This window comes from Hibiscus syriacus, unplaced genomic scaffold, assembly GCF_006381635.1.
Source record: "Hibiscus syriacus cultivar Baekdansim isolate YM2019G1 unplaced genomic scaffold, ASM638163v2 tig00116964_pilon, whole genome shotgun sequence".
In the NCBI taxonomy this organism is placed as follows: Eukaryota; Viridiplantae; Streptophyta; class Magnoliopsida; order Malvales; family Malvaceae; genus Hibiscus; species Hibiscus syriacus.
The window spans coordinates 2,962,145-2,974,485 of record NW_024063489.1 but is presented as its reverse complement, the minus strand read 5'-3'; the positions used below and the strand labels follow the sequence as shown (position 1 = coordinate 2,974,485).

The following is a 12,341-nucleotide window of genomic DNA, read 5'->3' as shown; positions in this document are numbered from 1 at the left end:
TTCAGGTAGGGAGGGGACAAAAGATGTCGCTCTCTCATACATAAATGCATGCAAGACGGGTAAAAATACATAGGCAAAAGGACAATATATTACACCAAAGAAAAACATAAAATTACATCAACACCCATGCCGGCCATGGATGCTCACATCACAATATAATTCAAAGCACTACAAGATCAAGACCCCATGATGATGGCAAAAGAAGGAATGCATCAGATGCTGAGATATGGGGCCCCCATGGCATATGATGAAAATGGGAGAAGGCTCTTTGCTCGTGCAATTTTCTGCATCAAGGGAAAAAAGGAACCCACAAGCATGAAACTCGACAAGAATACAAAAAGGAAGAAGAAATTGACCCAAACCTAATCAGCGTGCGCTTAGACTCCCTTTTAGAAGGGTCCCTCTAGAATAACCAGTCTTTCCATTCACAAATCCAAGCTGGGAGTTTTACTTTCTCTAAACCCCAAGATGTTGACTAATGATTTGCCTTACTTTATTGTCCCATAATATACACAGCAGTTTTCCCGATTTCTTTAGGAAAATAGACTGAGATTTCAAGCCAATGCTAATGCTTTCCAACTTAAGGACGTAAGAAGAGGGACGGGGATCACCACCTTTTAATTTCGGAAGACTACAAATTATATATGTGACAATGCATGATTATCTCTACTTATTTAAAACAGGTCCATTAACAATGGTAAGAACAGTTGCAGTTCATCGAGTACTAGGTCTCAAGGTTTTGGCTGTGTTTCAAGGACTTCAAGTACTCAATAGCTTCATCAAGAACCACAACTGCATCTTTTCCCTCTCCACCTGGAATTATGCTTCGCAAAACCCTCACCGTCTCACGGATTTTATCCTTTCTCGTCCTCTTGTTGCCTGGAGATGAATCCATGTCACCTGATCTAGGATTTTGACCATTGGCACAGCTGGACTCTGCATCATCCTCGTATTTTAAATTTTTGTTAGGATTCCATGAATTAGCAGTGTCCATAAGCAACGGTGAATAATCATTACTGCCATCAAGCAGCTTTCGCTTCTTAGTTAGCCTTGTAGAGCTAGCTACCTCTTCACAGCTTCCCTCAAAATATTGCTCATCCTGAGCAGTCATTGTACTAGGAGAATGACCTGTGCTCGTAACTTCATCATCCTCAGTATACTCACTATCGTCGTCTGAGTAAAGCAATGCATTGAGTTCGTCCGTGTCCTCATGCATTTCACTTTGCAATTCAGTCCCATTTTCATCAAATATATCTGTAGATATTGGTCCAGAGTGAATATTCCCGTTTACTTTAGCTATGGGATCTTCCAAGTTAAAGTTACCCGCAACAGGAGATTTTAGACCCCAAGAAGTCAGGCACTTGATAGGAGTCCCGAAAGCAGAACTAAAAATCAGGGTAGTTTGATCAGCAGACTGATCGAAAACAAGGAATCTTTTCTCTACAACCCCAGACCTTGCGTTGTGGATACCAGTACCACTTTCTTTGCAATTTTCATATGGATTAGTTGTGGGTTGCTCTTTCAAAAAAGAGTTTGAATCAAAGACCAATTGAAAGCGGGGTAAACAGTAAAACCTGCCACGAGGTTCATTACCTTGGCTAACCTGCGAGAGAGGTGATTCTGGATTTGCACAAACTGGCCAAGTCCAAGCATTGGACACCATATTAGTGCCAAAGTTAATGAATGGAGGATTGGTACTTTGAAGCCCAAAAGGAAGTGGATCAGGCAAAGAGTTCGAGATGAGTGATTGCCGATCAAATTGCGGCAGAGGAAACCCGGATCTACAGCCTTCTCCCATTGAACAAGAACAATCAACTACAGAAAAACACAAGAGGATCCAAAAAAGGATTATTCCAAAGACTAACAAGTAGATATTTGATAAAACCAAGTAGAAGAAATAGCACTACATACCAGAAACCGAATGTTGTAGCAGTAGAAATGGCAGTTTACTTGCAGTTTCTCTCAAAACCAAAGGGGAAAATAGAACTTAAAATTCCAGCTTAACTTGAACGCGAAAACGTAAAAAGCAACCTACGTAACTGGCTTAAGCAAATGACGGAAATATTCAGCCTGGAAAAAAAACGCAACAAAGGGAAATTCAATAAAGAGTGGGCATAAATTTTCTCACCAATCATCAGTAATAACACAATATAATGAATGAACGAGGAATCTCACGTTAAAGAAAACAAATATGAACCAACGAAATGTAAACATCACAAAACAAAAGGGTATCTAATTTTTCAGAAATGCTTGAAAAAAAACAAAGGAGAAATAACAAACCTGGCAATCCTGAAGAGGTTGAAAGCATGCTATGACTCTAACTACAATACCATTTTCATACTTCAATGCCCGGAATCTTGTTTGGCTTGCTGCTTGGCACACCATAACTACGTCCTAGCCCTTCGATGTGGTACCAAAAAAGAAAGGGTCTTCCGGGAACGAGAACGTATTCAAAACCCCGAGATCCGTGTTCTAGATCAACAAAAACTGAACAACAGCAACTACTACTAATGATAATTCTTGAATTAGAAATTTGAGCAACGCGTTTGGAGATTTTCAGCTAATCTGGCGGACATAACATGGAACGACGATGAAAAAAGTGGATCCCATGGAGGATAGATTTACTAACCCTAACTAAAAAAACAAAATAAAAGTGGATCTCTAAGATGTATTATGGAATTACAGAATCACTCTGCAATACAAGTTCAAGGAGATGACTTTTCGAAACACGTCAACTGAAAGACTCAACCACCAACGCATGCTGCACCTTCTTCGCTGCAAATAGCCACCGTAACGCTCTCCCAAAAAAAAACAACCTAGAATCCTGCAAAGGGGGATTAACAGCAAAAATAATAAGCTAAAATAACAGCAACAAAACAAAGTAAATCAAATGTGGAAGAGAAAAGGATCAAAGAAGCTGACAACTTACAGGAAAGAAGAAAGGATAAGAAACCTAAAAGAACACAATTAAAAGTAACACAAAATATATCCAACAATCCTTAAGCTGCAGATAGAGAAAGTGATATTTTTGAAGTCTGAAATGTTTATTTTTCTTTTCTTTTTTCCCTTCCTGAAACAAAGATAAGCGAGGCTTCACAGTCAAAGAGCCGAAGATTTATGGAATGCACGGATCCTAACATACACCGTCGATTAAATAGGGGATATAAATTGACGAAAATGGCCTTAGTACACGAAAAGAGAGAAATAATTAAAAAAAAACGTAAAAGCTTTGACAAAAACTGGCGAAGAAATGATGAAAGCACGGCGGGTCTGTTTGGTGGGTGTTTGGTGTTCGGGGCCCCCTCGGGTGGCTTTACCATGACCGGTTCCGGCTTCGGATCCAATTTATAGTGCTGAAATGCAAAAATATCAACACATTATTATCCCTTATTATCTAATCCGTACGTATCAATCAATTTCATTGATTAAAAAATTGTTAATATTTTTAGAACCTTTGAGTTCGAGTATAATGTCTACGTATTTAAGTTTTTATTGTTAAATAATTAAAAAAATTAAATAAATATTATCATATAATCATTTCATACTAATTAAATAACAATAATGTTGAATTGAATTCATAGATAATTTTACTTTTGAATACTAGTATAATACTAAATTTTATTAAATTATATCTTTATTTTTTAACTAGATATACAAGGTTTCAGTTAATAGTTTGAATCTTTATTTGATAATAAAATATGTAGTTCTTTTATCATTATTATGTATAACCCCCTTATTAAATCAATTGAGGTGAATCATCGTAAGACACTGATTGATATCTTCAACTCTTGCTCTTAAAATCATTTTGATTCTTCAAAACTCATAATATTTGAGTCTTTTATCATTATTACACAATTCTTCACTCAAATCGAATATAGTGAACCGCCGTGAGCATCCTCTTCCACATGTATTCATTGATGATAATATCATTTCGTCTAAAATAATCCCGAACTAAATTAAAGATATTATACTTCCAAACTAATTAACCATTTTTCCACTTAACAGTTAGCACATCTCAAAAGTTTGGGATTTATTCCCTATAAGAATTGTTTATTTATACATATATATAAGTAAAATTTTGAATGCATTATGTGATAAATCCAAACATCATCAAATGGAGATTAGCTTAATCTCATCATTGTCATCATAATATTAAAACTTTTACCACTTTTATTTTCGAAAAAAAATAGTATTAAATATTAATTATTAAATAATGCCTGGAGAGATGTCATGATGGTGGTTGTTGTGGATTGACCACTTAACCGAAATTATGCTAAGCTTCTTCTCTCCCATAATGTGATACAAAAACAAAAGTGCATATGGCACATTAGCTTACCCACGAAGTAAAAATAAATGTAGTGTAACGCACCATCACATGAGTCTCACTACATATGTACGCGTCTGTATTGACTTTCTAATGGACCGTCCATTTTACATGGATGTTATGAGTTAACCAAGATGAGCGTACATACAACCCTGGCTAGATAATTAAAAATAATAATATTACCCCGTGTTTGAAAAACACAAACTTAGATAGGAAACAAATCTTTTATAAGATTAACAATAAAATTTGTTTTAATAAATATTTCATTCACACACTATATTGGTTGCCCTCCATGTTCCAAGGCTTCGCCTCTACTAATCCGGACCGACTCGAGTTGTACATATGATTTTAGTGGGTGAATATCTCATCAGAGATTTTTTTTCATACACAATAACTCGAACTAGATACCTTACTTAAAACGATATTAAAAGTTTAAGATTCATAGATGTTAAAATTTTAAAATTTACGATTATTCAAATCAACATTGTCATCTCTAAAAATAACAAGATATGAAATAATTTATATAATATACTAAACAAATTTTTAAAAAATGACCATGTTTTATGGCCCTAAAACTTGTTTAAGGGGCTATATGGTTTTAAATATTGGTGGTGGGGATCGGGTAAGCATGGAACCGTTCTGGTTATGGATTCTCCAACAAACACTCCACGCTCATAAAAAGTTAAAATCAATCCTCCATGCCTTGCAATTAACAACTGTCTAGTTATGGTAGCCTTGTAATGTCATTATTAAATATAATTAAAATATGAATATATTGAAAATAAAATTTAGAATATATATAAAATATAAAAAGATATACACAAATTATGTAAAATTTAGGGGTATAATTTAAAATTAAAATAAATGTAAGATATGAGATAGGATTTCTTATAAGGTTTTTAATATATAATATATAAAGTGAGTCACCATGTCTCTAAAAGCCAATATCAACATGGCAATACTCGAGAGCAATTATAATTAAGCAAAGCCCTCTTAATCAAGAAAAACAATTATATCATTTATTAAAGGAATCAGAAAGGTAAAAAAATTACAATATTTTAGATGCTAATGAGTAATGACAGGCGAGTTTGTTTAATGACGCATCCATTTCCAAGTAATTATAAGGCCAATTAGCAATCCCTTCTTTAATTTTTCTTGGCATGCATCACTCTCTTCCATTGGGTGCTGTTAAGTTATTTTACACTTTAATAATTATAAGGTTAAAATTAACAGTAAATCAATTATGATAATGAGTTATTGACTTGGAAACTAATGAAGAAGTTGAGATTAATAATTCCTCATTCCAACGTAAGAATCATGACATGGATGGTGCCCTTAGCGAATAACATGACCCATGCTTTTTGGGTGGATATAAGTTGGACTTTTGTTTTTGTTTTTCATTTGGGGAGGTTAAGGTGGTGTTTGTTTTCACTGTGTAAGCTCTTCAAACCACTTATGTCTGCGTCGCGCAGACCACGCACAGACATTAGGTTTCGCAGACTGTTTGTTTTTTAGAAGACAGAAGCTCTTCAAACGTCTGCGCGAGCTCTTCTTGGTGCAGACCTTTGAAGACTTTGTTTTATGTATTCAAAGGTCTTCAAATCTCTTCAAGAACAATTATAAAATATAATTATTTATTAAAATAATTTTAAATAATTTAATAAGGTTATTTATTTTAAAATAATTTATTTTAAAATAATTTATTTTAAAATAATTTATTATAAAATAATTTACTTTAAAATAAATTATTATAAAATATGGATTGATTTATTTTAAAATAATTTATTTTAAATAATTTATTAGTATGAATTGATTTATTTTAAAATATGGATTGATTTATTTTAAATAATTTATTAGTATGGATTGATTTATTTTAAAATATGGATTGATTTATTATTGTAGTTGTATGAATTGATTTATTTTAAATAATTTATTAGTATGGATTGATTTATTTTAAATAATTTATTAGTATGGATTGATTTATTTTAAAATATGGATTGATTTATTTTAAATAATTTATTAGTATGAATTGATTTATTTTAAATAATTTATTTGTATAGATTGATTTATTTTAAAATATGGATTGATTTATTTTAAATAATTTATTAGTATGAATTGATTTATTTTAAATAATTTATTTGTATGGATTGATTTATTTTAAAATATGGATTGATTTATTATTGTAGTTGTATGGATTGATTTATTTTAAATAATTTATTAGTATGAATTGATTTATTTTAAAATATGGATTGATTTATTTTAAATAATTTATTAGTATGGATTGATTTATTTTAAAATATGAATTGATTTATTTTAAAATATGAATTGATTTATTTTAAATAATTTATTAGTATAGATTGATTTATTTTAAATAATTTATTTGTATAGATTGATTTATTTTAAAATATGGATTGATTTATTATTGTAGTTGTATAGATTGATTTATTTTAAATAATTTATTAGTATGAATTGATTTATTTTAAAATATGGATTGATTTATTATTGTAGTTGTATGGATTGATTTATTTTAAATAATTAATTAGTATGGATTGATTTATTTTAAATAATTTATTATTGTAGTTGTATGAATTATTTAAATTTCAGTATTGTAAAACTAAAATTATTTAAATCTCAATATTGCAAAACTCTTTTAAGTTTAAAAAGTCAATTTATTTATATTTCAGTTCATTTTAGCAGTCTACAGACGTTAAAAAATAAACAGTCTTCTTCTTGCAGACTGTAAACTTCTGGTCCACTGCAGATGCCTGCAAATGTGGTCTGCATACTAAAAATCTTTTACCTTTGTAAAAACAAACACCACCTAGGACACCGCAATCACATTGCTTCAACACTGGGTTATAATTGAGGATATGTCTAATCAAGAAAGTGATAGCCATTATAAAACAAAAAGGATTAACATCTTGATATCCAAGCTTTTTCTTAATAAGTTAGATCTCTTACATTTAAATTAAAATATATTGAATATTTAAATATTTAATTTTATAGTAATTTAAATTCAATCGGTTGTTTTGACTCTTCTTAATCAAACTATTTCATTAATTATTGTTTAATCCGTGGCTTAATTTTAAATACATTGAACTTCTCCCCTTATTTGAAGAGTTAGCGTTAAACATTGACCAAACTCAGCTGCCCACAATGTTTGATTTCCTTGGTGGTCGGAGTAAAATAAATAAATAAATAAATAAAATTTTACTTAAAATAGAAAGGTCAAAGTGGTCATTTCGCTGCAAATAATCAAAGATCAGGGAAACTAAAAAATAATGTTTTTTTAAAGTTTAACATCCAGAAATTAAAATATACATATTATATTAGAAGACTTTGGAGGAAAAAATAAAATAAAAAGGGAAGAAAATCTTGCAATCCGACATCAAAATCTTTAGTACAGTAAGAAACAGCAGACTTTTTTTTTTATTTTTTTCTTATAAAAGAGAGGGGGTCACCCACGCCGTTTTATCTTTTTCCCAGCATCTTCACGCTCCTCCGCTCGGTGCCTCACGATTGGTTACCTCGACACGTGGAAGAATCATGGTGGCCCGTCTCAGTATACAAAAGAGTGAAACAAATTGCTTCAACTTTCTAAAATTTCATTTTTATTTAATTTAGTTAACGTAAAAAACATTATTTTCAACTCAAAATAAATTTATCATTAAAATGATATTACATAAATTAGCTAAAGTTCCTATGTTTTTCTTCTGTAATGAGGGGGAAAAAACATATTTTACCACCGTTGAAATTTCGAAAAAAAAAACAAAACAAAACGCTGCATCAACATCAGCATCGGCGTCGGGATTTTATTAAAGAGCGCATGCATTTGTGCACGCTGGCTCGCGCTTTTAGTTCTTTTAACAGTGTTTAATTTGTTGGGTCAAAGTAAAGTATTATTAAATAGCCTAACATGCACGCGAATGATAGCGTGACAGTCGGGTGTACGGAGAGGTTTTGGAGGTGGGCGGGTTTGAAATATACAAGTGGAGTAGCTTATGATATATTTAATTTTATCATTACGAGATATTAAAATGTTAATTATGTTTAAATATATGAAATTTAAATTTAGTTTTTCATAATTGTTTTTAATTTTATAACCGAAATTTTAAATTATGATTTTAATCATAGTAGAAAATATTTTAATCATTTAATATTGCAATCAAATAATTTTTAACTTCCAAAATTTTAAGCCGTGGTAATAAAGAGTGGATTGAAGTTGTTGGAAAACATCTTAGCCGCCAGTGGCGTGCTCTTTCTGGCGTGTGTTTTAACTGCTAGTTTTCTCCTCCTTTTTTATTTTTCCTTTTGACTTTTGTTATATATTTTATGGCGATTTTACTGATTTTTCGGGTCTGGTGATACTGTCTTTTTGTATTTTCCATTTGCCCCTTCGTATTTTTCTAAATATTGCTTTAGATCCTGATTACTTTATACTTGCATGTTCAATTTCAATTTTCTAAAGGGTAATACCACAAATATCCATCCACCTTGTCAATTTTATCAATGCGACATCTCTACTTTTAAATGGTTCATTATGCCTAGGGATATAGGTCAAATCATATAACTAAAAAATTAATCTCTCAACCCGTACTCGATCTAACCTATATATAATATATTTTTATTAGTCAAAATAAGGACTAATTAAAAGGATTATTATTGTAATTATCTATAAAAATATAAAGAATAATTATAATATTATATCATATCAAAACAATTTAATTTTTTTTATCCTAAACTCGAATATGACGGACTCAAATATTAATTCAAATTTTCAAAATAAAAAATTAGCTTGATCGAAACAAATTAAGTTCAAATTTATCGGATTTGGGTGAAATACTTATCCTTAACTGTAACTCGGTATGTAACTTTCATCTCTTGAAGTGTCTTCGAAAACTAACAATGTTAAATAATGTCGTGGTAGAAATATGTATCACTCTCCAATGATGCTGCGTACTAATTTTGAAGGGAAGAAAATCTTACAGTCCAGGAGTTTTGAAATAGTTCCGCACAAGGAACACGAAAGAAAAAAAAAGAGAAGAAACACGTGACACTAGAAAAACATGTATACAGTACAAATACCCACGAATATGTAAAAGATAATTCTTTTAATTTTATGCATATTTAAAATAATTGAATGAGTAAAAATAAAGATATATAGAGATATTATGGAAATTTGAAGGTTTAATACTTATTTATGAATTACAGTGAAATTTTTCACTTTAACTCTTTAATTTAAGATAATTTAGTGATTGTATTTAAACTTTGTTTTTTTAAAAACAATAGCGGGCATGGATAAGTTTGATGGATCATTGGGCATTGGATTTTTGTGGAAGGCCCATGTTGCTATCAAGTTTAATCCGTAACGACTTAAGGCTAAAGCTCTTTATGGAGCTAAGGCTCTTTGACTGCGCTCTGGGCTATTGGGCATATTAAATTAAAAAATTATTATTTTAAGAAGAAAAAAACATTATTAATTGTTTCCTAAGCTCGATTTCTCAGAAGAAACATTATTAAACTTAATCTGAAGATTCTGTAAAATTTAGCTGTAGGAAAAATGGGTTTACAGTTTTCAAGGATCTTGTCTTGTGTTATGTTTCATATACTTGTTTTTATATTAACTGTCATCTCATCTTTGTTTTAAACTTTAAGCCCATGTAATTTGGACCATATATTGATTGCTACCTAAATGTCATTTTCAGCCATTTTGGTTCATAAATTATTAATGACAGATCTATCTCATGAAATCACCATTTTTTTAAAAGATATAACAAAAATACAAAATTTTTAGTAAGCGACTTAAGTGATTAAAAATTTGTTGTTATTCCTCGAGGTCTTGTGTTCGAGTATCACTATGCAGGGGTATGAGCGTTAATTTTTTTTCATTGGTATTTATTTTATTTAATATTATATTAATTAAATTATATATAATTTCATTTGTATACTGTATTAATCAATTATGTTTTTAACCATAATGGTAAAATTACTAGTCTCGTTGTTACATGAGCAAAGCATTGGATGTTTCATGTGATCAGTTAATGTAATGCTTTTGATTGTCGGGAATAAATCCATGGCAGCGGTTAATATGGAAGGCATCAGTTAATTTCGGTCCAATGTTATATTTTAATTCCGAATATGCTTCATTGACTCATAATTAATGGAATAATAATGATTTTGAGTTTACTCTGGAATCAATAGGATTTCTTTGCATCTTGGTAAATTCGAACTAATCATACATAAATAAGTAATGTATTTATTTTTTTTCCTTTTTATCTCACAAGCAGAAAACAATAGTAGCAGTCTAAAGTTAACAGCTGGTGACACCCCCCCATGCCAAGAGCATGAACTTATTGAACAAAACTTTTCCCACAACGATAAACAAAACATGTATAAATCTTGTTGATGTTTTACAGTTCCATTTCACAGGGCCTGTTAAGCTTTCTCCTTTTGGTATCGGGACTGGTGTCGTCGCCTTTATAGCTCAGGCTAGCGGCATCCAGCACCCCGATCGGGCTCTGGGGCACTGATGGGACGGGGGTGGCACCAACCAATGACATCTCACGCATCAGTCCCACACACTTAATCACTCTTTCCTTTTGTGCATGTTCAGTGAGAAAAGACATAGCTTTCTCAGTGTCCACTGTTGTGGTTTTTATGGCCACTGCTGCTGCAATCTCAGAAGGTTTGAATTCCAACAAGTCAATCCCTGCATTAAATTCCCACCACCAAATTCAGTTTCCCTCTCAAATTATTGCAAAAAGTATGAATAGCAGCGGGGGACCTGTTATTGTGGTTGAGATTAGTTGGATTGATCTCAATACTGAACTCCTTGGTGGGATTTTATCATCATGGAACTTGTAAAGGAAATAGTCTATGAAGGAGAATGGGGTGATTGCTTGCATCCTCCAACTCAATGTGCTCAGCACTAAAACCTCCATTCTTTGTATAGCTGTAGCCTCAAACACAAATTTACATTCCCTAACCTGTAAATCTAAAAGTAATGGAACTTCAGTCTCCTCCATTTTGGCTGCAAGAGATACACATGCCACAGCTAGTAATTGCATCGTCCAACCTTTACCCTTCTGCATCATTACATACAATTATACGGTAGGTCCAAAAGTTTGAAGAATCTCATGTTTGATTTGGTTTTTGAGCTTACGGGTAATTCATAGGCAGACAGAAACCTGTCCAAGTAGTTTACTGATAAATACTCGCACAATGGTCCAAAACTGAAATGTGCACGAACCTGTTCAATTAACCATTGAAAGAAGCTCGAATGAATAAGTAAAAACAAAATCCAACAAGAAACGAAGACGATAGGAAAGAAATGAAGAGACATAGTCCCCAATGGCATAGTGAAATAAAGCAAACCTTGCGGATAAAATCAATAGCTTCTTGTCTAGCCGCCGGGTCTAAATCACCACTCTGTAGCCTCTTCAAGTAATCAGCACTGGGAAGATGTCGGTGTTCTTTCTCAACCATTAAAGCCACGCATTCTTCACTCGGCAACCCAACTCCATCAAAGACTCGGTTTTGATTCGAGTTTCGATAAAATCTATGATTCCATGCCTTTGCCCCAAACTCCCTCACCCCACCAAAGTAATCATCGATAATGCTGAAGTTGTCTTCTTCACATAGAAGACTTGAAAATGCACAATCAAAACTTGGTGCCATTGCAGACAAAAACCTCCCAAAAATTCTGTAAGAAAAAAAATATTATATCTTCTAAACAAGAAACGGTGATAGTTTATAAGCGAAATATATTTCCTGTAATAAAAGAATTGAAGAACAAAGAAATTGGTTTTTATAAGGGAGTAATAATATTTATAAGAACGAAAAACAAGTTTTGAAGTCCCTCCCTCTGTCAAACTTGAAAGAGACTGCTCAGGAAGAGGGTCTTTTAAGAAGCAAATCAATGCCCTTTTTAGGGTAAAAAGCAAGAGAGAGAGAGAGACTGAGCGGGAAGAGAGTGAGAATCTGAGAATTAGAGAGGCAAATTTTAAGTACTAAATTA

General features: G+C 31.9%; 2 protein-coding genes across 2 annotated transcripts; both read right to left on the bottom strand.

The window, feature by feature from the left end:
• Positions 1–280: 280 nt before the first annotated feature.
• Positions 281–3,130, bottom strand: LOC120191064 (transcription factor bHLH143-like). Its single transcript, XM_039194069.1, has 4 exons — positions 2,930–3,130; positions 2,281–2,824; positions 1,912–2,070; positions 281–1,815 (listed from the first exon to the last, which is right to left on the bottom strand). Exon 4 carries the CDS (start codon positions 1,796–1,798, stop codon positions 725–727), a length of 1,074 nt encoding a protein of 357 aa, XP_039050000.1. The 5' UTR covers positions 1,799–1,815; positions 1,912–2,070; positions 2,281–2,824; positions 2,930–3,130; the 3' UTR covers positions 281–724.
• Positions 3,131–10,734: 7,604 nt separating this feature from the next.
• Positions 10,735–12,001, bottom strand: LOC120190951 (cyclin-D4-1-like). The gene is made up of 4 exons (XM_039193958.1): positions 11,699–12,001; positions 11,487–11,573; positions 11,109–11,409; positions 10,735–11,033 (listed from the first exon to the last, which is right to left on the bottom strand). Exons 1-4 carry the CDS (start codon positions 11,999–12,001, stop codon positions 10,735–10,737), a joined length of 990 nt encoding a protein of 329 aa, XP_039049889.1.
• Between the last annotated feature and the right edge of the window lie 340 nt (positions 12,002–12,341).

Bases quoted from the DNA above. Each gene is read 5' to 3' on its own strand.
- LOC120191064 (XM_039194069.1), bottom strand. From the start codon at position 1,798: ATGGGAGAAGGCTGTAGATCCGGGTTTCCTCTGCCGCAATTTGATCGG.
- LOC120190951 (XM_039193958.1), bottom strand. From the start codon at position 12,001: ATGGCACCAAGTTTTGATTGTGCATTTTCAAGTCTTCTATGTGAAGAA. The intron at 11,410-11,486 runs GTAAGCTCAAAA...GTAATGATGCAG, and splicing joins TGTCTGCCTATGAATTACCC to AAGGGTAAAGGTTGGACGAT. The intron at 11,034-11,108 runs GTCCCCCGCTGC...AATTTAATGCAG, and splicing joins AATCTCAACCACAATAACAG to GGATTGACTTGTTGGAATTC.